At 35.3% G+C, this 27,893-nt stretch overlaps 1 protein-coding gene across 1 annotated transcript; it reads left to right on the forward strand.

Moving 5' to 3' along the window:
* Nucleotides 1–419: 419 nt before the first annotated feature.
* On the forward strand, nucleotides 420–17,707 carry LOC126719442 (putative F-box protein At1g49610). Its single transcript, XM_050421993.1, has 7 exons — nucleotides 420–1,237; nucleotides 1,365–1,584; nucleotides 1,692–1,892; nucleotides 4,299–4,526; nucleotides 4,720–4,803; nucleotides 17,341–17,508; nucleotides 17,594–17,707. Exons 1-7 carry the CDS (start codon nucleotides 420–422, stop codon nucleotides 17,705–17,707), a joined length of 1,833 nt encoding a protein of 610 aa, XP_050277950.1.
* Nucleotides 17,708–27,893: the final 10,186 nt, after the last annotated feature.

Here is a 27,893-nt window from a genome sequence, read left to right on the forward strand (position 1 = left end):
GCTCTCGACATCAATCTTGATCTTGATAACCCTAAGTGTGTATAAAGGCAAACACCTCTAGATCTCACATGATATTCACACACACAGCATATCAACAACCTCTAAAACGTGACTAGGGTTTTTCTTTTTATAATTGAAGCAAAACATAAAACCTTACACGTCATATGGGCTTGGGCTGAGTTGAAAATTCTATAGAAAAAACAATCTGCATGAGGTTTGATCAATCGAGCCTTACAAAAATTGAATAGTAATTTCCTGCAATTACTCGATTCCAACTTTATACATAAACACACTTTGAGCAGCCTAAATCTAGACTCTAAGTTTTAATCATGGTTTGCCAACATTACACATTGAAGTTCTAATACATTTAGATCCTAAAGTCTTAGAACCTAACAGATATAAAGGAAGGTTTCCATGTTATGGATCACAAAAACTACATAGCTGCGGACAGGATATCTGAATTGCCAGACTATCTTCAACAACATATTCTGTCTTACCTTTCCATCAACGAAGTTGTTCAATCCTCTGTACTTTCTAAGAGATGGAAACATGTATGGACTGCAGTTCCAGTCCTGGGATTTAACACAATCTTGTTTGGTTCTACAGACAACAAGAAAAATCTGGATATTCAGAGAAAGTTACAGGACTTCTATATTTTTGTGGAAAAATCTTTAGAAAGCCGTCATAAGCAAAGGCTGACTATAAGGGAATTTATACTTACTCACGGCTTGGACAAATGGAGTTTGAATTCTCGTGTTGACTGTTGGATTAACTATGTGGTTAAGAGTGATGTCAAGAAATTGAGCCTTCATTTTGCAGCAGGATATTATGACTTACCTAGCGTTTTGGTTGCAAAATCCATAACCGTGTTGATTTTAAGGCAGTGTAAGTTGGATGCAAACTGTGGTGATATAAACTTGCCCTTTTTGAAAAAACTGTCTTTATCTTACGTTGATGCAGATGATAAAACTATTCAAAAACTAGTTGCTGGGAGTCCTGTGATAGAAGACATGAAATTTTTGAAGTGCCACGGATTGAAAAGTATAAAGTTCTCCAGTCTCATTAAAGCCAAGTCGCTTGAGGTGGAACGCAATGATGATCTTGAGAGAGTTGAGTTGGAAGCGTCAAATCTTTGTCATGTAGTTATATCTCAGACTAAACAATGTGAGATCAATCTGCTCTCTTCTAATAATGTGAGGATGCTAACATTAAGTGCACCAAACCTAACAGACAAGTGGTTACACAATCATTAATTTTTCTCAACTTCCACTAATTGAGTACTTGAGCATATATAGTCGTACGCTGGAAAGACTTAAGATTTCAAGTCATAGTCTTAAGACATTGTACTTAATGCATTGGGGCAGTCTAATTGAAGTCGACATTGACACTCCTAACTTGTGTAAATTCGCATATTGTGGACGTAATGTAATACCCTTCTCGTCAAATGCTTTGGCTCTGTCGGAAGTTACCTACCAGATGCAAAAGCCACCACTGGACATTGCTCCTTGGAATGTTGAAAAGATTGAATTTTTTACAAAGCTGGGTAAATCCAAACAATTGACTTTGACAAGTACCTCAGCCAAGGTATTTTTGCTTTCTTTCATTTGATATATTTTCTCTTCTCTTCATCATTTTTGTACATCATTTATTCACATATGTTATATAGCTGTAATCGGAATTTTTTAAAAAAGGATTTGGTTATACCGAAGAAATTGAGAGATTCCCTACCATCCCCATCGTATAATGTCAAGCAATTGAAGGTAGAAACATCTCAGCCACGTACTGGACAAGAAATTGTTGAACCTGTGGATAGCTTGCTCTGGATTTCTCCTTTTCCAGAGATTCTAATCATACAGCGTAGGATCAACATAGAACCCTGGATGACTTTCAAGGTATACCAAACATTCATTTCCTAAATTTAGAATCTTGTTGCATATTGTGACGTGAGGATGCTAGATAGTGTTTTGATTCTTATAACAAATCTCTTAACATATAATAATTTATGTTAAACTTTCTGCTTCTCATGCTGAGTAAGGTTACTTTTGGTGTGAAGGATCCTATATATGTTTATAATCTATTAGTGAAGTTTTTTGGTGTAATCAATTATGACGAACGTGTTTTATCTGAAATTTTTTGGTCAATATACAAAAACTTAAATTTATTTATATTGAAAGAAGAAATGGAAAGATTAAGTTTAAGGTTTTGAGTATACAATATTTGTAGAGATTAAAAAATATGCATGTATATACATTAAGAATATATAACCATAGGCCAAAAAAACAAAGAGAATCAAAATGAGCCTACAATACAAACTATGTGTTGAAACTTCTTTCAGGTTTTTGTTGAATTAACATGTTTCTAATTTGTTCTTAAATCAATCTTGAAGTTTGAGTTGCACTTCTCTCGCAACAAACTATGGTTTTTTCACAGAAGTTTAATGGATTCTAAGGACAGAGTTTCATGGCATAATGCAAAAAATGTTTTTTTTTTTACTTTGTCCATGATCCTATATATTTTGAAAGCATATGTTCCAAGCTACAGAGGCACTCTTTAACAACATATTGATTCATATTTATTTGTACATTCAGGCTAAAAACCATAGTTCATCACAATGTTTTCAGATAAATTAGAAATCTGTTTTGAAAAGACATAATAGAAAAATATAGTAGTAGTTGTGAACAGATTTTTATACATGCAGAACTAAATGATAAAAAATATGTTTTAAAAAAACAGGTAAAGATTACATCCCTCAAGTGTTTCTTTTTCTTTTTCTTTATTTTGGGGGTGGTGGGATAGAAATTATGAATTGTTTTAAGAATGGATGAGTAAAAGAAACCGCATGAAAGGCAGTTTAAGTAGTTTCTTCTTTCTTTTCCCTTTTTCTTTTTTAATTTTTGCTTACTTGGGGGGTGGGGTAGGAATTATGAATCGTTTAAGTATGCATGGGTAAGAAAAACACATGTAAAAGGCGGTTTAGATAGAGAATGATGGAATTTGGACAAATTAAATTGTAAAGCTGAGAATATCATGGCGTAGATAATATAGCATTAAGGGGCCAATAAGCTATAGGTCAATTGGTACCACCTCGGTTTATTATAAGTTTTAGGCAGAAGGTGAAGTCTTGGGCTAAAGATCCATCGTGTGTGTGTAACTTACCAATCAAAAAAAGCATTAGGGAATGGTTCCTCCATTCAAGTAAAATATCTGCCTTTGGTCACAAATTCTTTGTCATATCTTCAACAGCTACAGCTTGGCTTAGTAAGAGCTATAGCTCCTTCTGTTGCCATGGCCCTTGCAGAGGCATAGTACTCTGAACACACCTTAATTGGGTGTGGTTTAGTATCACCACCTCTGTTGATGATGAAAGAGAGGACGTAGAAGTGAAGTTTTCCTGATCTTCTCCTTGCTAAATAGCTGAATCAGATCCCCTAGCTGGATCATTTGTTAGTGTTTTGTAGAGAGTGTAGAATAGCATATGCCAAGAGAAAGAAGGACATTTATTGCTCCAAAAATTTTTTATTCTTTGTATTTTCAAACTTGTGATTAACACCTCTGTTGGTCAAGAGGAGAGAGGGGTCACCAACTTTCTGCTTAATCTTCTTGTTGCTACGAGTAAGTTACTTTACCTCCTTTGCAGCTGGGAAAGATTCTTCAGATGTTTCACACCTAGCTAAATCTCCTATAGGAGGTATATATAGAGAGAAAAAATGATGGTGAATTATCATAAACACTAGAAACCTGCTGGATTTTGGCAAGCGAAAAAGCACTTAAAAAAAAAAAAAAAAAACAACAACTATAGGAGCTTATTAGGTAAGCTTATATGCATTGCTAGAAGAAATCATTTCATAGATGAAAGAAAAAAGGAACTACATTCTTTTGTTTTTTCCAGAAATAACAGTTATGAAGAAATTTCTTGATCTTAGTCTAATATAGCTCCTATATTTCCTTTATTGTAATAAATTTTGTTTTGTTGGCCGGAGAAAAATAATACTAGCTTATATCTAAGGCAAAGAAGGCTGTGAGATTTTTATTATTTTCCTTATTTTCTTGGGAGTTTGTCTATGTCCTATACATCTAATATGGAAATAATTTGTTAGTTCCTAGTAGTAAATGCTAAAATTTATAATCATGGTAGTTCTATACCAGTGTATTTATTAAAAATAATTTCCCAATAATTGTCACAACTATCATAATTTGACTTTTTTCAATTTCCCCCTAAAGTAGACTAATTCAACTCCGCTTAATCTTTTAAATTTTTAGTATTTTGATAGTGTTACTACTGCTTTGCTTTATTTCAGTTCTCCTGTAAAAAGCCTATTCTTGAAGGGGAGAAGCCTAGTTGTTGCAAATTCCTTCCAATTCCATGTTGGAGGCATTGCCTAAAGTCCGTAATGATTGAGAACTTTAGAATGTCTGCAGATGAAGAAACTCAAAAGGCAGATGAAGAAAGTCTAGAGAAATATTTTCACGAGAACACAGAAAACTTGGAGAGCTTCCAATTCCTTTCTGGTGGCATTGCTTCAAATGTCAGTGGACAAAAAAATTGAGCAAATATCTTTCTTTGAATAAAAAATTTGGAAATGCACTCATGGCCTGTGACTTCTGGCTTGTCTTGTAGAACATTGTTGAATACATCATAATTTGTGTTCTTTTTCAGTCTAGATGAATGAATATTCTAGATGTACAAATATTTTGACATATAACTTTTCTGACATTTAGCGAATATTTCTAGATGTTCTAATGTTAGCAACTATCACTATTTGTCCTGGTGTTTTAGTCTTGACTGGTATTGTAATTTCTCAGGTCAATGTATAAACTACAATAAATCTGAGCTTCTTTCTTCACCCAACACACCTGTAACCCATCAAACCAAATCCGTAGGGTTAGGTGTAAAATTGGTCCAAAACCAGGGAAGTACTTAAGACTCAACATTGTGAGGGTCAAAATTTGTATGTGTTGGCAAATCTGAATCAAAATGCATTTTTGATGGAATTGAGTCCTTAATTTTTAGTGTCTAGAGTTGTATTGAAAGAGTACTTTGAAAATACAAGAAAATTGCTCAAGAGCATGTAAGAACGGTTGCCTCGACTCCAGCTTCGATACCATGCGATTATTCAAGCTTCATTAAAGCTCGACTCCTCACAAAATATCAAGCTTCGGGCCCATTGGTTCCGTTTTTCGGTTTTGGCCCATGATGACTTGCTGGCTTGGGAATTTGTGCACCAGGATTTCCAAATTTATTAAAGCATATTTTTAAAAGCCATCATCATAGAGAAAAAAAACACACATGCTTGAGATGTTGTTGCAACCTTGTGTGCCTAGGGTTTTGTACAGAACTACTTCTAGTTCACCATTAAGTACATTTTTGCTGCAATGACACCTACACCAACATCTTCAACAATCAAAAAGGTTGATTGTGTGAAGTCAGTCATTGATTAAATATTTTTACACAACGAAGTTCACTAGGAAACCAGAAATAAAAATGATAGGCAACCTACTATTCCAAAAGAAGTTAGGGTTAAATTGACTTCAAAGATTCTCACTTTTGTATGGAAGTTGTTACATGAAGTTCACCAATCAAAGTTGCCCTTATTCAAATAGGCATCTCTACTCCATCTCAGTGTTCCTTTTGCCATGAAGATTAGGAAACTCTTGACCAGATTTTTTTCTCAAATTCCCTTTCTCAAGAGCTATATGGTTAAGATATGATCTTAGCCTCAAAACCACGTTTGCACAACAACATATTCAACAGTGGTGATCAACTGTTGCCAAGAGTCTTGTAACTCAATTCACATATTCTATTATATCCAGTTGAAACATCAAAGATTCAAATCCCCCATCCTCAATTATTAAATATTCCAAAAATAGTGATTTTTTATTATTTTTTATTATTGAATAGGCAGCCCCATACTGAGGACCATATGCATATTTTTCAAATCCTCTTCACCACCCTTTGAATCATATGGATGCATAGAAACCAAACTATCTAAGAAGGCTATTGAGTACCAATTTTTTGCAAAGGCTCGTGAAGAGGCCAAGTCAACAAAACAATTCAAGCAAGATTAGGCTCTTTTCTATTCTATCTCATTATCATCCCAAGTGGTCTAAGCCCTCTTGGAGTGATCTCTTCTGAGGATTTTATAGAGATGTGGTTTGGAGGATTTGAGAGAGAAATTCGATAAACTTTCAATCCCTAAAAAAAACATGTGAGCTTGGAGCACACGCATTTTTATAAGCCCATAAGTGTCTCACATCTAAGTAAAAGCTAAGAAATGAATCTCTGCTACTAATTTCTCATTTCACGCTCTTTACTTGTTTCACTCCCTATTTCAAGTTGGTTTCACCAAATACTAATCGGTGTAATTCCCCATATTCAGCAACATCATTAGGTTGAGATTCTTCAAGAAAAATTAGCACGCAACCTCTACTGATCACAACACCCAAAATCTACACTAAGCCAAACCAATTTCACTTCCCTATTAAACTCATGGTCACGGCTCAAAATTACCAGAAACCAAAAGAGCCATCAGTTACTTAAGAGTAGTCCTTGGGGATTTTAGACTCCCTCAGAGACATTTATTTGTACCATTTAGTCATTGCATGTTCTTATTTGCCTTGCACCACTAGCCTTTATTTAATACTAAAGTAAGTTATGAGCTTGACTTTCTTTTATTTTGAACCCAATTAAGTTGATGGAACCATTTATTGGCCTCTTTGAAAATCAACCTAAATAATTACCTTTTATAATAAACTAGTCACAGACCCGCGCGTTGCGCGTGATTATTTTTTATGGTGATCTCATTATTATTATTATTATTTTGTAATTTGAACTAATTTAATGAAAAGTAATGCATTTCATAATCATATTTATCACAAAATAATTTTTTATTATTGTAGAATTGTTTTATTTAAAATTTGAAACCTTAATTCTACTATAGTTGGTTGACTAATTTTTACATCTCTAAGTCAATTAAACACGTTTTGCATGCTACATGTAAACCTTCTTTTCCATAAGGGTTGAAATAATGTGTGTAATATTTTTTTTCTATGGAAGTTAAAAAGAATAAAATTCACCTTGTCTTGATGTTTTCTAAAAATTAAATTTGGAGATTCTCTTTCAATAATTGTGAAAATTCCAAGCAATAATTCAGAAGGTAATACATGTTACATGTTCATGCTTTGATTGTGTAATTGTATGATTGATTTGGGTTGTAATTTATAAGTTGAATATGGTGGTGTATATCCAAAAGGGCCTAACTATGTTATTTAGGATATTGAATATAGTGTTGTGTGTGATTTATAGAGTAGCAACGGTTGTAGTAATTTAAAATTGGTTTTTCATTGTCTTTTAAGTTAATAAAAACCTTACATCTATTTTTTTTTTTTCAAAAAACCTTTACATATTTTTTTAACATGAATCTTTACATATACCTTTAAATGAAATGTCAAAAAAAAAAAAAAAAGATTTTGAAAATTTTCATCTTTATTTCTTATATATTTCTATTATTACTGAAGAACGTTTTCCTTTTAGTTTTGATAATAAATATGATTTTCTAGATTAAAGTTTGATTAGTTTCAAGTTTAAATTTTGTATGATTTTATTTAATTGTTGATTATATGATTTAATTAAGTGAATTTAACGATTTATTTATTTGCATTGTAAAGTTTATAACAACATTCTTAGGGTCATCTTTAATTAATTTTTTACTCCTTTAGCCATCGGTCTCTTTGTTTTCCAATTAACGGTTACTAATTAATTTATTTAATTGACGTTTGATTTCTTTTACTAATCTCTTTCTCTCCCTCTTTGTTAACATCCTATTGTTTTCCCAAATTTGATGATAATTCTAATGTACTAAATATGCATATTGTAATGTTTATTTTTATTTTTATTTTACTCCATTTTGCTGCCATGAAGTTAGTACATCCATAACTATTAGTTTATTATTTTATGATATGTTTGGTTTGATATTATTATTATTATTATTATTATTATTATTATTATTATTATTATTATAAATTTAGTGTTTCTAAAATAGTATGTGTTTTGTATTCTCTTTTTCTATTAATGCATTGTAACATTTTATGGGAATACTTTATAAGAAAATTGTTTATTCTTTTGTTTTTTTTTTTAAATTGAGTGTTTCTAAATTGATATTTGTTTTGTATTTCATTTTTCCATTGATGCATTGTAACATTTCATGGGAAGACTTTATAAGAACAATTTTTATTTATTGAATAAAATATTATACGTTTAATTTTTTTAAAAAATGAGACAAAATATAAATAATTATGATATGGAGGATGTTGCTAAATTTAAATGTTGAATAAAATAAGATGAGAATAAAATAATAAAAATGAAATGTATAGCAATAAACACCATATTATTTTAGTTATGCTAGGTAATAAAATAATATTATATTTTTATATACTATCTTTATAATGCAATAATATAACATTTAACAACCAATGAAAATAAAAAAGATAACAACATAAAATATAAAACTAAATCGTATCAAGCTCGATTACCTGTCAATTCCAATTTTAGCCAACTAACTGACTTCTAGTAGTCTAAAACTGATTTCTGCGATACATTTGGTGGAGCTTTCAATATTGCATCATTATGTTTTGATGGTCAACCTATTACACTAAAATTAAAAAATATATATATACCAAAAATTGAAGGAAAGAAAAAAAAAAAAATATATATATATATATATATATATATATATAGAGAGAGAGAGAGGGGCTTTTGTGTGTGGAAAAATAGAAATTATGCATTGAATAAGAGGGAGAATGACAATTTTATAGCATGAGGATAAGAATAAGAAGAGTAAAAAATAAAGGAAGATAAAAAGATAGAATAATATTAATATTGAGAGTAGTGGGGATATGAAAAGTTGAAATTGAATGAGAAAGGTTGAAGAAAGTTAAGGTAGAGAGTAGTGGGGATATGAAAAGTTAAAATGGAATTGAAAATTTAATAATAAATAAGAATAATTAAAAATAAGATAAATTAAATATGATATTTTGATTGTAATATAATAGAGTTTTTAATTCACTTTAAATGTTGAAAAATTGTATAAAAAAATTGGAAAAAAATTGATAATAACATGGCTACTGACGTGGCTTAATGGGAGCGTAGCAACATTAAATGCGATTTCTACGATGCATTTGATGGAGCTTTCAATACTGCATTAGTATGTTTTGATGGTCAACCTGTTACACTAAAATTAAAAAATATATATATACCAAAAATTGAAGGAAAAAATAAATAAATATATATATATATATATATAGAGAGAGAGAGAGAGAGAGAGAGAGAGAGAGAGAGAGAGGGGCTTTTGTGTGTGGAAAAATAGAAATTATGCATGGAATAAGAGGGAGAATGACAATTTTATAGCATGAGGATAAGAATAAGAAGAGTAAAAAATAAAGGAAGATAAAAAGATAGAATAATATTAATATTGAGAGTAGTGGGGATATGAAAAGTTAAAATGGAATTGAAAATTTAATAATAAATAAGAATAATTAAAAATAAGATAAATTAAATATGATATTTTGATTGTAATATAATAGAGTTTTTAATTCACTTTAAATGTTAAAAAATTGTATAAAAAAATTGGAAAAAAATTGATAATGACATGACTGCTGACATGGCTTAATGGGAACGTAGCAACATTAAATGCTACGCTTCAGCTTTTAGTAATATATTGATGTGGTAGCTTTGATGTTATGTTTTTTTTTTTTTTTTTTTTTTTTTTTTTTTTTTTTAATTTTAATAATTGGCTAAAATAATTTGTCAATAAATTTTACCAAAAGTTGGATTTTCTCCCTAAACTTTAAAAAAAATATTCATCCTTAAACTTTTGCAAATGCTATACTTTGTCATTTTGTCAGTATTAGTAAATTTAGATTTTACATGACTTAACGAAATGCTAATGTGATTTTTTTTAGCATTATCTATCTAACTTGGACCAAACTATCTTATTTTTAAATAAGCTAAACACATGGCATGCAATTACTGGTCACACATGACAATAATATTGTTCAAGACCAAATTACCCTCGATAACTCGATATCTCCCAATAGGACCAAAACCCCCAATTAGGCTGAGTTAGGGCTGTGAACACAAAAACCCCAATCCATATGACCACCAAGCAGCACCCAATGCAATTTAATGCCACACAAAGCTCAATGTAACCACCTTAGCTTTGCCAAATTTTTTTGGTCACCCGAATCTAATATCTAAATGTGCTATACCGTGGACGCCCCCAAAAAATAACAGGGATAAAAAGAAAAAAGAAAAAAAAAGAGCTTGTTTAGAGCTTCTTCTTCTATTTTCTCTTGGTTTATCACACAATGGATCTTTAGTGTCATGACTTTTTGTGTGCATGTGTTTCTAGGGTGGGTGTGTGTGTATGAGTCCCTTTTTATTATTTTTACTTTAGGAGTTGCCACTAACCATTAGTTTTGTATTAGGTGTGATTGGTCACCTATTTGTCTAATTCTTTTTAAGTTACCTAATTAACGAAACTAATTTTAAGGGTTAATTAATTAAGGTAAACCAAAAGCCTTGAACCAAAGATTTTAGACTCGAAAGTTGGTTATGTGTGGGGAAGGTGTTAGGTACTCCACAGTGCATTTCCAAAAGATAATGCCCCGTTTTAATTTATTTCTAACGTTATCTTTTTGGTGAAAAAATTAGATACTTGGCATTTTTTTTTTTTTGAAAAAGTTTTGTACAAACAATATACACACACATGTGAGTATTTATTTATTTATAACATAGTATGTGAATATTTATTTCAAATAATTATTTACAAACAAGGCATGTGGAGTTTATTTATACATAGCATGTGAGGGGCATTTTACCACGTTGCAAGAAATAATATATACAATATCATGTGAATATTTATTACTATATATTTAGCATGTGAATGTTTACAACGTAAAAATAAAAGAGGGAGAGTAAAAAAGATAGCACCTTATTGTCATTCACCATGTTTTTCTCATTTATCATGCAAAAACACAATAGAAAGAACATTAATGCCAAGAAAGGGGGAGGGGAACATGTTAGCTTGATTGGTGCCTATTTGTTCAATAAAATTGAACCATAGGCACAAACCTCTAAAGATGCAATTCTAAGAAAAGAAGATTCAAAACAACCATGCATAAAGAATTTAAAACTTACCTGAATGAAGATGCACAAATATTTTGAGAAAAAGATTGTTTGAAAAAAAAAAATTTGCCTATTTTTTAGTAAAAGACTTTAAAAAAGGTTTTCTTTCTTTTTTGGTTGGATTTTTATAAAAATGATTTTTTTTCTTGAAAAAAAGTGAAGAAAAAGTGTTGATTTTAAAGAAGTAAGATTGGAAAAGCATTTTTCTTTGTTTTTAAAATGGAAGGATTGGAGATAGGGTTTTCAAAAATCATTTATAAAAAAAGGTTTTTTATGGTTTTATTCAATTTTCAAGAAGAAGTTTCAACTCATAGTTTTGTAAAAGATGACAAAATGATTTTGAAGAGACAAAGTTTAGGTGTTGGAAACTTTTTGTGAAAAGAACAATTTTTAGAAAACACAAGACTTTTTGGAAAAAGAGTTGTTTTAAAGAAAATGATTTCCATGGCTTTTTTTTTTTTTTTTTTTTTTTATTATTATTTTTTTTTTAAAGAAGGAGATCTTGGATCCCAATACTCCCATGGTTCTTATTGAAACGATCCAAGTTTTGAAGAAACAAAGTTTGTTTGAATTTTTTTTTTCTTGTGAAAAAATTAATTTTTGAAAGAAATAAGGTTTTGCAAGAGAAAAATGATTCTCATGGGTTTTTTTTTTTTAAGAAAAGTTTTGGATCCAAAAATCCCATGGGTTTTTTATTTTATTTTATTTATTTTATTTTTTTTATTGAAGTGGCAAAAATTTGAGAAAACAAAGTTTGCTTTGAAAATATTTTTCTTTTTTTGAAAAATAGAATCTTGAACAAAAGGAATTTAACAAGAGAATTGATTTAAAGAAAAAGTTTCCATGGGTTTTTATTTTAAAGAGGGGGTTTAAAGAAAAAAATTCCATGGTTTATGTTGAGATAATAAAAGTTTTATGAAAAGCAAGTGATGTTTTTGAAGATCTTTCTGTGAAAACAACAATTTCAAATAAAAGAAATTTAAAAGAGAACTGATTTAAGGAAAGAAAGTATCCATGGGTTTTACTTTTAAAGAAAAGGGTTTTGATCCAAAAATCCCATGGCTTTATTATTCTTGTAGAAAACATGGTGTAGAAAAATTATTTTTTTATCAAAAACTTTATCTATTCCTAATGATTTTTCAAAAAGAAGGGAAAAGAAAAAGGATTTTCTAAGAAAACTTTTTATAAGTTTTTTAGGGTTTTAAAGGGAAGACCTTTTGAATTTTTTTTTTTTTTTTTTTTTTTTTGGGAAGAAAAGAGTAGTTATTGAAAAAAAATTTCTTTACTTCAGAAAAACACCTTTTAAAGGTTTTCTTATTTCAAGCCTTTTATTTTATGGCAATATTACACATGAGAAAGGATAGAGAACAATAAGATAGTACATGAATAAAAATACTAGAAATTTAAAGACAAAAAAGTAAAGTGCTTTAAAAGTAAAGGAGTATAAATACAAGACATAAAAATAAAGAACTTAGAATTTAAAGGAATGTGAAGACAAGACATTAAAGTAAATTGCTTGGAATTGAAAGGAGTGTAAAGAAAAGACAATAAATTAAATTATTTGGAATTTAAAGAAAAGTAACAACAAGACATTAAATGTAAATTGCTTGGAAATTAAAGGAAAGTAAAGACAAGAAATTAAAGAAAAATTTATTGGAAAATCATTTTTAAGAAATTTCTCCTAAATAAGTTCTAATCTTGCCACATCCAAGTCTTATGGGTTCTTTACCAATATGAGAAATGGGATGCAAGTCATCACCATTCTCTAGGCAACATACCAATATTGTGTTTTAGGAACAAGGTTTAGAGAACCCATTTAGAGAATCCATTTATGATGAGGCTTTATTTTCCTAACTAAGAATGGTCGCGCACACGGCTTAAGCCATCGCATACCCCCTACTTAGGAATGTAAAGATTTATCATTGATGTTAGGGTTGCTTTCTCAAGTGAGAAGGCAACCAAAAGAAAAAAGGGGTAGAAAATATTTTTTAGATTTAGTGAGAGAGCAAGATAATAACACAACAATAGCATAATATATAAAGCGATGAATGCAACAATATAAGGAGCAACAAATAAATAGAAGGAACAATAAATAATCAAACAAAACAATAGATATATATATATAGAAACAAGTATATGAAGCACTAGATGAACAAGTAAATAGATATATGAGCAAATAAAAAGAGCAATAGAAGAACTAGTATATAAAACAACAAATAAAACAATAGATTGTTTCTCCTAAATCTAGACTTGATGAGTAACCCTAGGGGTACTTCTCACATAGAGTCTAAGGAAAAGGGTATGAAACCCATAAGAACACACACATATATATATATATATATATATATATATATCCAACAAGCAAATGAAGCAAAAAAGCATTATACAATTAGAACAATATGTAAAGAGCAAAAGATAAATAGAGCAAGGAATATAAAAGATAGATCAAGGAATTAAAGTGCAAGAATATAAAGAGAAAAATAAATAATAGGGCCATTTTATATATGAAATGTTGTGATGTTACAAGAAAAAGGGAAAATGGGTATAGCTATAAAGAAGCTAACCCATTTTGTACAACTTACCCACTTACCCCAAGGGTTTTTATTTATTTTTATTTTTTATGAGAAGAGGGAGTGGCTGGAAATTTTGAGAAAGGTTTCCTAAGGAAAAACGAGAGAGAGAGAGAGAGAGAGAGAGAGAGAGAGAGAGAGAGAGAATTTCCTACCCTATAGAAATTTTGTAATTTTCTTTTTGTCTTTTTCGAAAAAAGGGAGGGGTATATATAGTAATGGAGGGACCGAGTGGGGGGTGTTTGTTGCAACACCCCCACATAGCCACATGTCACCATGCGGCTATTTGGGGTGTGTTGCACAACTCCCCACATAGTGTCTCATGCTTTCTCTCCAAGTTGTCCCATTTCATCTTTTTCTCGGTTCTGGTTCAATTTTTGTGCTGCTTTTTGGAGGCCTTTCTAATCTTCGATTTCTTTGAATTTAGTATCCCTGGAAATATCTGGATGTTAGGTTTCTATAGGTTCTGACCTTGCTCAATTTGGAGTTATGGTTGTTGAGATATCGCTTCTGGAAGGAAGGTGACGCAGTGTAGGAAATTCTGCAACATTTTTCTTGAAAAATTCATTTCTCTCAATCCATGGCAGTTATTGTCAAACCCTTTTTATGAGAAGTAGTCAAGACATCATACTTCAATCTTGTTCAGGCAGATTGCTCCAACTGCTGCTCAATTGGTACAGTTTTTTGCCCAAAAACAGCCCAGAAACAACTCTTTTTGACCTGAAAATAGTGAAACATTTTATTAGGATTTCGGTATTTTATTAATATCTCATCCGTTTTACCTTCGATTTTGGCCCATAAACTATCTTTTTGAAGGGCAAAATTTGACCTAGAATATGGTTCAGAATTTATCCTCATTGGACGGTTGGATCAAAAAGTCAATTTTTTTTACCATCCTCGATTAAAGTTTTTGGTCTAATTTTTGCTAGAAATGGCAAAATTGGCTTTGGATTTTTGGTCCGCCATCCAATTAGGGTAGATTGGTCTATTGCAATTTTTTCCCAACTTTTTGGCTTTAAAAATCATGGTTTTCAACCTTTTTTTTTAGTTTTAAAACATTATTTTGATGCATTAATCGGGGCCCGAAAAAATACGATATCAACATATACAACAAGTTCTTTACCATCAATCAATACAATCTTTTACACATTTCTTGACCATCATTTCCAAATTGCCAATCTGATTCTCTCTCTCTCTTTCTTTAAAGCTAATACATTATACGACTTCGGGAACCAAGAATTAGGCTTCAATGGACTATCGAGATTGTTTTGCCTTAGCTTAACTCACATGAAATATGCTAGTGCAGCAAGTAGAATCACAGCTCCAGCAATAAAACCCCAATGGATTCGAGTTTCGACTGAGAGAGATGGGGCTGATTGGTGTCAACAGGTTAAGGTTTCTGTGCTCTCAACTCTAACTCAGCCAAATTGAGGATTTTGGTTCTATCTAAGACACTGGGGTGTAATTTGGTCTTTGATAATGTTATTTCCCCGTGTAACCAATAATTGAATGCCATATGTCCAACCTTTTTAAAAAGAACATGGTTTGGTCTAAGTCTAATGAAATGTTTTATTGCATCAATATTCTATTAGGCCACATAGGATATAAACTAATGGATATTAATTAGAAATAAAATAGATTGTTTGCAAAAGTTTTGTGTTGAAAAACAAACTTTTTAAAAAATTTAGGGACGAAACCAAACTTTTGAAAAAATTTAGGACAAAAACAATATTTTAGTCTTTAAGTTTTCTTCCACCGCTAGATTTTCGAAATTATTAAAAAAAGCTCATATTTTTAGATGGTTGTACTAATTTAAATATGATTATTATTTCAATAATTAATTAATTTTATATTTCTAGTTTTTTAGATGATTTAATTTCAATATTCCAATATTGATTGGATAAGTTAATGAAATTAATTAGTTGCATGGTTTGCTCATTAAAGTTTATACAATTGAAGTATGAACTATATGAACTATGTATTTATTTTTTCATAATTAGATAGTTGGAGCTAGATTCAACTCTGGATATCTTCATTAGAAAGATGGGGAGGTGCTACTTGAAGGCTCTTGGCTAGGATTGTAAATGAATCCAGTTGCTTAAAAATTTGTTCATACTCATTTGTTTAGAAAATAAGCCAAATTCAAGCACAAGGTTAAGCTTGACTATTAAATAAGTCAATTTTAAACATGATGATGTTCGTGAACATGTATACTCAATTTAACTATATGTTATAATATTATATTTTTATATGCATATTTGTCCAAAACTATACTTATATAGAATTCAGAATGGATTTTACAAAATTTTCATTAGGTTCATTTAATATCAAATTTGAATTTGCAGATTATTGATAATGTAAATAGGTCATTCGTGGTAAAATTCATTGATTTGTGAAGATGTAAAAAAATTTTAGTTATGGTTTTACTATATATGAGAAAAGAATTAGTTAATCAAAGTAGTCTGTAAATGAACTCAAACTTGTTTGACCAAAAAAAAATGAACATATAATTTTGTTCGATTGGTAAAAAGCTTGAGTATATATATTAGCTAAAAATACCAAAGCTAGGTTAAAAAACAAGTACAATATATCCAGTAAGCAGTACACAGACTTTTGAGCTTATTCCCTCCCCTCCCCCCCCCCCCCCCCCCCCCCACACACACACACACACACACACACACACACACGCACGCACGTATAGTTTCACAAACTTATCAATGTTTATCATGAAAGCATCTAAATGACATGATAAACTATGCTTTCATGATAAACAAACCTAGCTAAAAAATTACATTTTTATGATTTACTCATGCATATTATACTTACCATGAAAGCATGTGAATGATATTATCATAAACAAGCCTAGCAAAAATAAAAATGAAAATAATATGATTGTGAACAACCTTCATGGATTTCGTACAACAACAACCAGCAAAACAAAAAACACTATTAATGAAAATTACGGATTAAACCTATTTTCATTAATATGAGAGAATTATATCAAACTAATACGAACATACACATAAATTCAACAGGATTTTTCTGATTTTGTCATAACATTTACATGGAAGCATGTAAATGATATGATGATTATAAACATTATATGATGGACACTCTTGCTCAAATCCCCTCCTCGTACCCTAAAGCCAAAATCTAAAAACAACTCTAACCTTTCTATTTTTTGAAATGGAGCTTGCCCCGTCCATAATTTTTATTTTACAAATCAAAGCCACTTTGGACGAAGTGAGTGAGTTGAAGCCCAAGGGGAAGAATTCTCATATTTTTTCAAGGTATCACACACACATATGTACTTATATATATGTATATATATATATATATATATATATATTTTGGTATTTTTTTATAGTATTTTTTTTTAAGATTTTATGAAGCAACTCTTCGTTGTTTTTCTATAGACAAGATGCAACAACAACTGCGGAAAGATCAGCACCCAAAATATATGCCTTAAATTAAGCATGAACTATGTTATAACGATTCATAATGTTAGTTGGTTGGTCATATATTATGTCAATAGCCTGACCACATTTTTTTAGCCTTTTTTATTTACTAAATATTTGTTCGATGCAGTGTGAATTTTGTCATGGGATAGGGAATATTATAATGTTGAGCGGTTATGGCCGTCCTTATACAGAAGAAGACAGTGATGCAAAGCGCTTTGTACCCCTTATGCGATTCAAATGTATGGGCCTCCAGCCCTTAGATTTTGTTTTTGGAAATGGCTGGATTGGCAACACGGTATAACAATTTTTCATTTTTTCTTTGGTTTAATAGTTTAAGTATGAAACATTAACCTTGTTTGTTTTTTGTCATTTTTATGCAGTTCATGGGCGTAAGGGAGTTGGATTTTGAAGAAGGAATGGCATCTATTCAATTGAATGGCAAAAGAGCAGATGTTTATGATGTTGAGGCTAGATTTGAGGCTAATGAGATATGATGTTGTCCCATCATGTTATGATGGATATAAGGAAGTTCGTTTAGGTTTAAAACTTTATTATATTTTGTGATATTTAAGTTGTGTATTTAATTATATAAATACTTGTTTCTAAAAAAAAAAAAAAAAAAATTAATTAATGAATACCTTCTCAAAAAAATTATATGAATACAAATAAGTTAATTGGGCTATTAATTATCTCTCATTTTTTTCTCCTTGTATAACATGCTCTTCCTTTTTCTATTATTTTTGTGATATCTCAAATATTTGTTTTTTTTTTTTTTTGAGAATCCACATCAAAAGATTTTATTCAGCTAAGGCTATGAAAATCAACCTGAAGAACATCTGCAATCTCTGGTGGTACATTTTCCATCCAGACTTGTAATAACGAAAAAGAAAGTGCCCGCCTCGCAATCGAGTGAGCTACAGTATTACAATGCCTCCTTACATGAGAAAAAGAAATAATGGAGAAACTAGAGGCTAAGTACTGTATATACTTGATAATATGACCAAACTGTGCAAGGCTATGAGAGTTTGACTTCAAAGCGTTCATGAGGATCTGTGAATCACCTTTCAGCACCCCCTTATTGAGACCAGTTTCCAACGCCAACTCCATTGCACGCTTGGCTGCTAAGGCCTCAACTTCAATAGCTGTACTAGGTAGTGGAAGTCGCTGAGCCAAGGAGACCATCACCTCCCCCTTGCTGTCCCTAATCACCACCCCTATTCCGGCCTGGTTTTCATCCTTGAAAAGTGCCCCATCAAAATTAATCTTGTACTGTTGGTGCGCTGGTGGCTGCCACTGCATTGAGGGTCTGTCCATAGCTGCTGTTTCTGCATAATTATGCAGCAAAAATTCCTGTAACTTGTTTCGAGCTAATTGCACCAAGTTTGGTAGATTTTCACCTCTTTTCCCAACCCTCATATCATTCCGTCTCTTCCATACAGCCCATACAACCATAGCAAATAGTTCCGGATCCCTGTTCTCTGCCAAAATGCATCCCATAAGATCAACAAAGCTCTTTATTTGCCTTAGACTGTGCTGGTTCCAAGCTTGTACCGAGAGCCAAATTTCCTCCAACTTCGGACAGAAGTATAGAGCATGGAGTGTGTCTTCTTGCTGCATCTTACAGTGATCACAGCAGTCATCATTTAACACCTTTCTTTTAACTAAATTCTGCTTCTTTTAACTAAATTCTCAAATATTTGGATTGGATTAAATGACATGAGCAGTTATTTCAAACTTCAAAGTTACTTATTTTGCATATTTAGTTTTGAAGATGCCTGATAAGGTTGTGATAATTGCACCCTTTAGTCACACGAAAAAAGTATCTTCAGTTAGAAATAATTCATATGATTTACATGTACCAGTGTGTAATAGGTTTTGGGGGTGCCAATGACAGGGGAAGAGGCAGTGAGCTTGATTGACACTGGAAAACAAAAAAGAAATTTCCATAAGATGCAAGTCAGAGATTACTGAGCAAAAAGTTAACTTTTACAAGTATATACAAATTTTCTTCAACACTTGATTAGATGATAAAAATAATAATAATAATAAAAAAGCAACAAAGCTGCCCAATTTTTATTTTAAATTACACCAAATTATCACCTCCTCAAACCAGAGTTTGATTTTGTAATTCTGCTCGTGTCTTGGGAATCTCAATATCATAAGCAATTTTTTTTTTTGGTAGAAATATCATAAGCATTTGTTCAGTATGTGCGATGACATGGGCACGTTGTGACTGTTAATGTTTTGGAACAAGTGGTTTAATAATTATAGTCAATGGAAAGCACTCCATTTAGCTTAATATTTATAGTTTATATACTTTTATTGAGCCACATTAATAGTCATGCCATTATTTCTTTAAAAAAAAAAATTATACGTATATAAATATTAGTGTATGCAATTTGGTCCATTTTGGTCCAATTCAGTCCATTACAGTCCAATTTAGTCTGTTTCAGTCCATTTTAGTTAATTTTGGTCCATTTTGATACACTTATTTAAGAATGGGAAAAAACATGTTTGGATTGAGAGTTTTATCAATTATTTGAGTAATATCTATTGTAATTATATGATAAATTTTGATTATCATAATAATCTCCTTAAAAGAATGAGGAATTTGAATAATAAATTTGAAACTTAAAAGTTTTAGTTGTACTAAAAGAAATTAGGAAAATTGTTTATCAAATATATATATATATATATATATATATATTTATAATGCATAATAATAATAGTTAAAAGAATATGGACCACTTCAAAAAAGAATAATATCAATAAAAAAATACAAAAAAATTATAAAATTATATATTTATAAAAAAAGAGAAATAGAAATTACCTTTAAAAATTGATTAATTTTTAAGGAAAAAAAATATTATTTACAACAAATTTTAGAAAATAAATTATATATTATACTGTAGGCTCCAAAGACGGGCTTGTTGGGCCAAACCGCTGTTTGGGCTCACAATCTATTTGTGTGGTGGGTCTGGGTATCCTACTTTGGGTTGTTCTAGGCTTAGGGACCCAATGGGAACACTACCCTCTCTTTCTCTACGTTTTCTTCTTCTCAAATCCTCTCTTTCTCTCTCCTTTCCTTTCCCAAAATTCCATCCCCTTCCCATTCATACGTTTCTCCTATTTATAGCCCTTGTTAATGGGGTGATCATCATTATCTTCTCCTTTAGTGCCAAGAAAGGTCCAATGTCGATAAACTTAAGTGGATTTTTAGGTACGAGTGGCTTTGGGAACGGTTCCCACTGCAGCAAATGTGTTCGTCAGCGAAGTTTCCTAAGGTTCTGCCGAGCACTTAAATGGCGATGTGACTGGGCACGTGTATAGAGCTCGGAAATGGTTTCCTGAGCAGCACACAAGTGGGGCGTTCACTGTCTGCTTTCCAAGTACCTGGACAACACCCAGTTTAGACTAGTAGTTATTGTGGGCTTAGGCCGGGGCTTCTGTTGGTGAGAAGGTTGGACCCCCGGCCCATATCATTAATTTATGGCCCAAGGCCCAAATGAACCTGGACGCTAGGTGCCGTACAATAGCCCCCCCTTGATTTGTCCTCGGCTCCCGGGGACGAATCAAGGAGTCAGAGAGGCAGTGATTTGCCCAAGAAATCCAACAGATGCATTTTGGGTGGTTACAGCGGTCCATAAATGCGCTCCTCAAAAGGCGCGTTGTTTCAGACCCTTTGGTTCTGCCATCATTATTACCTGGCGGTTTGCAAACCGAGGCGCGCATGTTGATTGCTCTGAGTATCTCTAAGGTCACTCCCTTTTACTTCATCATTGCTAATTAATGTTAATTATTGCTCACTAACCGATGTTTTTCCTTAGCTCTTATAAATAGTTCATCTTAATACATTTTCTCACTTTTCATTCTCTGTTCTTTTGAAATTTCTCTCTGCCGAGCATTCACCTGCGTTCCAGTCCACTAACCCAGTCCTCCTCTCCCTTAGAGCTAGAAGTAAGTCTTCTTCCCCTTTCCTTTGCTTTTATTTCCCTCCCCAGAGCTCTTTCTAATTGCTAGGCTTAGGATGGGTTTTGCTTATCTTTTAAATGTCGGAGCCCCCTTAACCGCTTTTAGGCAAAGCTTTGGCGTCCCTGATGATGTGGAGATGGCGTACTACCATGAAAGTGAGATCGCCCTCCATAGAGGGGCAGGCACGGCCTTTTTCCCATTGATGTCAGTCCTAGAGGGCGGGGTTAGGTTTCCCATAGACCTGCTTTTACTTGACACCCTTAGATATTACGGATTGAGTCCTGACCAACTTCCCCCAAACTTTTATTGGGCAGTGAGTTGTGTGGGTAGGCTAAACCAAACGTTTGGTTTGCAACTAGACCACCACGACGTAAACCACATGTATAGCCTTTGTGGAAAGAAGAAATCAAATTACTACTTAAAGACTAGAGATACAAGGGTACGGCTGATTTCATGTTTGCCGGACTCTAATAGGAATTCCGTCGGGTAATATATCTGAGTGCGCAACAATTGGTTTGCCGGTGACGTCCCTCCCCCTTTGTCATGGCGCGAAGTTGGTTCATTCTAACCTTTAATTTTTCATATCCCTTCCATTCGTAACTACTTTATTTACTCTAACTCTGACTCATTCTCTTTTGCTGTAGACGGTTCAGAGTTCACCCAGGATATAAAAACTGTTCATGTTCGGGACCTGAATTTTGTGTTAAGGTCCAAAATCTTTGTGCACCGGGACGCACAACTCTGTGTGTCTTATCTTATTCTCGGAGTTGATCCAGTATACTCCACTTGGCAACCTTTCAGCCAAGCCCTCATCGTTGATAGTCCACTCCTTTCTTACATAGTCTTTTGGCACGCGAACTTCCTTCCCCCCAACTTTATTGTAGGCGAAGCCCGAGACCTCGACCCGCGGTATACCTGTTCAGATGAACTTGCACCTATAAGGGACGAATCAGCCGAAGCAGCATCCAGATATCTCAAGGAACGTGCTCACGAGGTCGTTTAGCGTGAAGTTGTACTAGCCGAACCTGAGAATCTAGTTCAAGTAGCCGCACAAGAAGCCGCAGAATCTAGTGACTCTTCCCAGACGCACTCCGTTCCTAAAGACATGGTGACCAGAAAGACCCTGACCGTCAGCCGTTTCATTCTTGGGGCAAGCCAGGCCACTCAGCAGTAGCAGCCACCTCAAGGGTGCGTCCCGGCTCCTCATGTTCATCCTCCACCTTCTCCCCCTTCCGGGCAGCAACGTAAGAGACAAAGGGTTGCCAATCTATCCTCCACCGACCCGGGATAGGGTCAAGTCCAAATTTCCCACCAACCTTCTTGGGGCATCACTATTCGGGAATCCCTGGCCCAGGTTGGAACAAATGTGGCCTCATCCTCTAGACCAGCGCAGTTGTGGCAACCAACATTCAAACTAGATGGCATGCCCTTTCCGGCTAGTGCAAGCGTCCGGGCATGGGAGAAAGGTGAAGGGGGCCGTGTTGCCCAAAGCTTGGTCCACGGTCTCCTTTTACCCAAGGATGTGAGTGCATTTGCTGATGGGACCGATGGGTCCATGGGGAGGAGAATCCAATGGCACACTATTGCGGTAAGTTCTCTTCCTTTGCACTCTTATTTTTTCTTTTGCGCACATTCTTTTTTTTTTTTTCCGTGCTCGTTTTCCTTCAAGTTACCATGCGTGAATAATGTTGTCTTTAACAGGCCGCTCAGTTAGCCCATATCCTGAATGAGAGGGTGAAGGACCTTGCCAAGGAGGTTGATTGGGAGAAAGCTGGCAGGGAAGAGGCCATAAAAACAACTAAGGAGAAAACAAAAACTGCTGACTCAGCCGAGAAGAGGGTCGCTGCTGCGGAGAAATCCCGAGCCTCGGCAAAGAAGAGAACAGTGGAGCTGGTTGCGCAGCATAATGAAACGGAAGTGAAGCTAGCCGAGGCAGCAAGCTTGAACTCTACCCTGTCCGAAGAAGTTGCTAATTTGCATGCGGGCGGCCCTTGAAGCTTGTGAGAGTAAATGGTATGACGAGGGGTTCGTTGACGCAGAGAAAGGCGTGGAGCCAGTAGTGATGCAAGCTCGGCAACTATATTTCCGGAAGGGCTGGATGGCTACTTTACAGGCCTTAGGGGTGCCCGAGGACTCTCCTCTTAGGGACCCTGGCCAAATCCCCATTCCGGATTCTGCCCCTACCGCTCAGAACCCAATCAGTCCAAACGATGAGGAGGAGACGGATAGCTTAAGGGAGCTGGTGGAGCAGATTGATGCCCACGTGGAGATGATCGGGACAGAAGCAACCAGCAACCCTTTAACTGACGGCCGTCATGGTGAAGATGTTCATCCCCAGCCTTCTATACCCGAGCACCACTCTGCCGAGATGACCTCCGAGACGCAACCTGTGGATCTTTCCTCCTGACTGCCGAACCTGTTCTACTTTACCTTTATTTGCTTTTATTTAACAGGTTTTTATTTTAAGTTGGTTTGCCCATGTTGTCGGGCTGTGGCGACTAAACGGTTATTTTCTGGTTTTTTCACTAAACAACTACTTAATTTCTAGATTTGAACTTAGTGTCACCGGGTTTTGGTGATGAAGTAATTGATTTAATATGCTTAGTTTTGATCTAGGTCTATTTGCCGATCAATTACCTTAATCGTTTTTATGACTATGCATGTTTATTTTAACCTTCTTGTGCATGCTTTAAAGTTTCCGGACATGCATGTATCACTAATGTATAGGGTGTGTTTTCGACTTGAAATATAACACATTTTTGTAATACTTCTGCCCTTAAGAGAGTTTCGAATAAGGTTTTCCCTCGTTTGGTGATAGGGATCGAACCGAGAAGTTGGATTATGCTTTTTGGAAATTCTGAGTAAGGTTTCCACCTGCTCGGTGATAGGGATCGAACCGGGAAGTTGGCTTCTGTCCTTAGGCAATTTTGAGTAAGGTCTCCACCTGCTCGGCGATAGAGATCAAACCGAGAAGCAGGCTTTTGTCCTTATAAAATTTTGAGTAAGGTTTCTACTTGCTCGGTGATAGGGATCGAACCGAGAAGCAGGCTTTTGTCCCTAGAAAATTTTGAGTAAGGTTTCCACCTGCTCGGTGATAGGGATCGAATTGAGAAGCAGACTTTTGTCCCTAGAAAATTTTGAGTAAGGTTTCCACTTGTTCGGTGATAGAGATCGAACCGAGAAGTAGGCTATTGTCCCTAGAAAATTTTGAGTAAAGTTTCCACCTGCTTGGTGATAGGGATCGAACCGAGAGGCAGGCTTCTGTCCTTAGAAAATTTTTAGTAAGGTTTCCACCTGCTCGATGATAGGGATCAAACCGAGAAGCAAGCTTCTGTCCTTAGAAAATTTTGAGTAAGGTTTCCACCTACTCGGTGATAGGGATCGGATCGAAAGGCAGGCTTCTATCCTTAGAAAATTTTGAGTAAGGTTTCCACCTACTCGGTGATAGGGATTGAACCGAGAGGTAGGCTTCTATCCTTAAAAAATTTTTAGTAAAGTTTCCACCTGCTCGGTGATAGGGATTGAATCGAGAAGCAGGCTTCTGTCCTTAAAAAAAATTTTAACTGCTTGAATTTCCTTAGCTTCCCCCGTGTCTATCAACCGAACATAATGAATAAAAAGAAATGACTGGGCTGGTACGAACTAGTTGCATCGTTATCATATGAATTAGTACAACGTACATTTTTCCGTGCGTGGACGGTCAATGATGAAACTTCTTAAGATTATAAGCATTCCAAGGTCGGGGCAACAGTATTTCGTTCATGTCTTCCAGATAATATGCCCCTACACCTGCAATGGTTGTAATTCTGTACGGTCCTTCCCAAGTTTGGGCTAGCTTCTCGGCGTTTGTATCTCGCATGCTTCCTACTGCCCTCCTCAGTACCAGGTCTCCGGCGTTGAATTCTCTCACCCTCACATCTCGGTTGTAACGCCGGGCAAGCTTTTGTTGATACTCCACTAGTCTTATAGCCGCTGCGTCTCGATATTCTTCAAGTAAATCTAGGCGCTCCATCAGCTGACCATCATTCTGGGACGTATTGAATCCTAAAACTCGTGCACTACATAAGTTGACCTCGGCTGGTATCATGGCTTCAGCCCTGTATGTGAGAGAGAATGGGGTCTCGCCCGTGGACCTCTGAGGAGTTGTCCGGTATGCTTACAAAACATTGGGTAGTTCCTCGGCCCAGTTGCCCTTCGCTCCTTCCAGCCTTCCCTTCAAGTCGTTCATGATTACCTTATTCACGACCTCAGCCTGGCCATTGCCCTGGGGATTCACTGGAGTAGAATACCTGTTCCTGATACCGAGATTGTTGCAAAATTCGCGGAAAGCTTGGCTATCAAATTGCAGCCCGTTATCCGATATAAGGGAGTCCGGAACCCCGAACTTGGTGATTATATTCTTTCATACGAATTTCTTCACATCTACATCTCGAATATTGGCCAGAGCCTCTGCCTCTGCCCATTTGGTGAAGTAATCGACGGATACCAAAATGAATCTTCGATTGCCCATTGCTCGGGGAAAAGACCTGAATATGTCTAGCCCCCATTGCGCGAAGGGCCAAGGACTGCTAATTGGGTTCAAATGCCCGGCAGGCTGGTGTATCAGAGGGACGTGCTTCTGACACTGCTCACAATTTCGAACGTATTCTGCGGCATCCTTCTGCATCTGGGGCCACCAGAATCCCTGAGTCATTGCCCGATGTGCCAATGACCATCCCCCTACATGACTGCCGCATACCCCTTCATGTAACTCGGCCAGGAGTTGTCCTACTTTCTCTGGGTGTAAGCACAAAAGATGTGGTCCTCCGAATGACCTACAATAGAGTTTCTGATCTTTGGACAACCAATATCGGGCAGCTACCCAGCGGATCTTGTTGGCCTCCTTCTCATTGTCCGGAATTTGGTCATCGTCTAAGAAATCTATGATGGGATCCATCCAGCTCAGTCCAAGTGTTGCGACTGCTGTGACTTCGACTCTCGCAGCCCCTTCATCTCCCGCCACCTTAATGTTGGGCTCGGGGACTAGTTCTACTCTGATAAGTCGGGGGATATCCTTGGCAATTGACGATGCTAGAGTGGTGAGAGAGTCGACATGCCTATTTTGTGCTCGGGCCACTTGAATCACCTTCACCGTACAGAAGCTGCCTATAACCTGCTTCACCAAGTCTAAGTATGCTTTCATCCAAGGATCTCGAGCCTCAAAACTCCCCTACACCTGGTTGACTATGAGCCTTGAGTCCGAATAAACTTCTACATCCCGACTTCTAACCTTGAGACTGCTCTCAGTCCAGCAAGTAAAGCTTCATATTCTGCCTCGTTGTTGGAGGCATTAAATCCCAATCTAAACGAATGCTCTAAGAGAATTCCCTCCGGGGTAATTATGACTATCTCGGCTCCAGACCCTTTGGCGCTAGAAGCCCCATCCACATGTACCTTCCATAGGCAGTGTTTCAACTGACAGACCATCTCCCCTTTAAGAGAGAATTCTGTTACAAAATCAACTAATACCTACCCCTTTACTGAACTTTTCGGCTTATACCTCACATCGAATGCCCCAAGCCGTGTCCCCCATTTAGCTATTCACCCCGTGAAATCAGATCTTTTCAATAACGACTGTAGGCGATGTTCGGTCAGCACATATATGGTATGAGCCTAAAAATACTGAGGCAATTTCCTGGTGGCATGCACTAGGGCCAACACCAATTTCTCTAAGGGCAAATACCTGGTCTCAGCATCCACTAGGGTCTTGCTTATATAATACACGAGCTATTGTACTCCCCGGTCTCTTAAAAGCACAGCACTCACAGCATGGTTGAATATCGAGAGGTACATGAACAGTTCCTCTCCGGGCTCTGGTGCACTCAACATTGTCGCCCGCACTAAGTACTCCTTGAGGCTCTGGAAAGCCTTTTCACATTCATCATCCCACCGAAATCCCTTCCACTTCTTCAAAAGTTGATAAAATGGACGGCAACGATATGAAAATTTTGAGATGAACCAGTTAAGAGCGGCCAGCATCCCAGTCAACACTTGTACTTCTTTCGGATTGCTCGGCGGTCGGAGACGCTTGCTCGGCCTCTATCTGGTCAGGATTGACCTCTATCCCCCGGCTGGTGATCAAGTACCCCAAAAATTTGCTAGCCCCTACTCTAAAGGCACATTTTTCTGCATTAAGACACAATCTATGCTCCTGTAACACCTCAAACACCCCTCAGAGATCCTCTACGTGCCGTGCCTCTTGCTTGCTTTTTACCACCATGTCGTCGATATACACTTCGACCGTATGCCCAATTTTATCCCAAAACATCCTCGTCATCATTCACTGGTATGTCGCCCCGGCATTCTTTAGCCTAAAAGGCATCACGGTGTAATGATAATTAGCATCAGGGGATATGAACGCCGTTTTCTCTTGGTCTTCACCGGCCAGGGCAATCTGATGGTACCCTTGAAAAGCATCTAGGAAACTCATTCTCGGGTGCCCGTAAGTGGTGTCCACTAATTGATCAATCTTTGGCATGGGGAACGAGTCCTTTGGGCATGCTCGGTTCAAATCAGTGAAATCTACACATACCCTCCACTTGCCGTTCTTCTTTCGGACAACCACGGTATTGGCCAACCATTCCGGGAAAAAGGTCTCCTTTATTGCTCCTGCCTCCTTCAGCTTCTCTACCTTTTGCCTTACCGCCTCAACATGGTCTTTGGCTGACC

This window comes from Quercus robur, chromosome 3, assembly GCF_932294415.1.
Source record: "Quercus robur chromosome 3, dhQueRobu3.1, whole genome shotgun sequence".
Lineage (NCBI taxonomy): Eukaryota > Viridiplantae > Streptophyta > Magnoliopsida > Fagales > Fagaceae > Quercus > Quercus robur.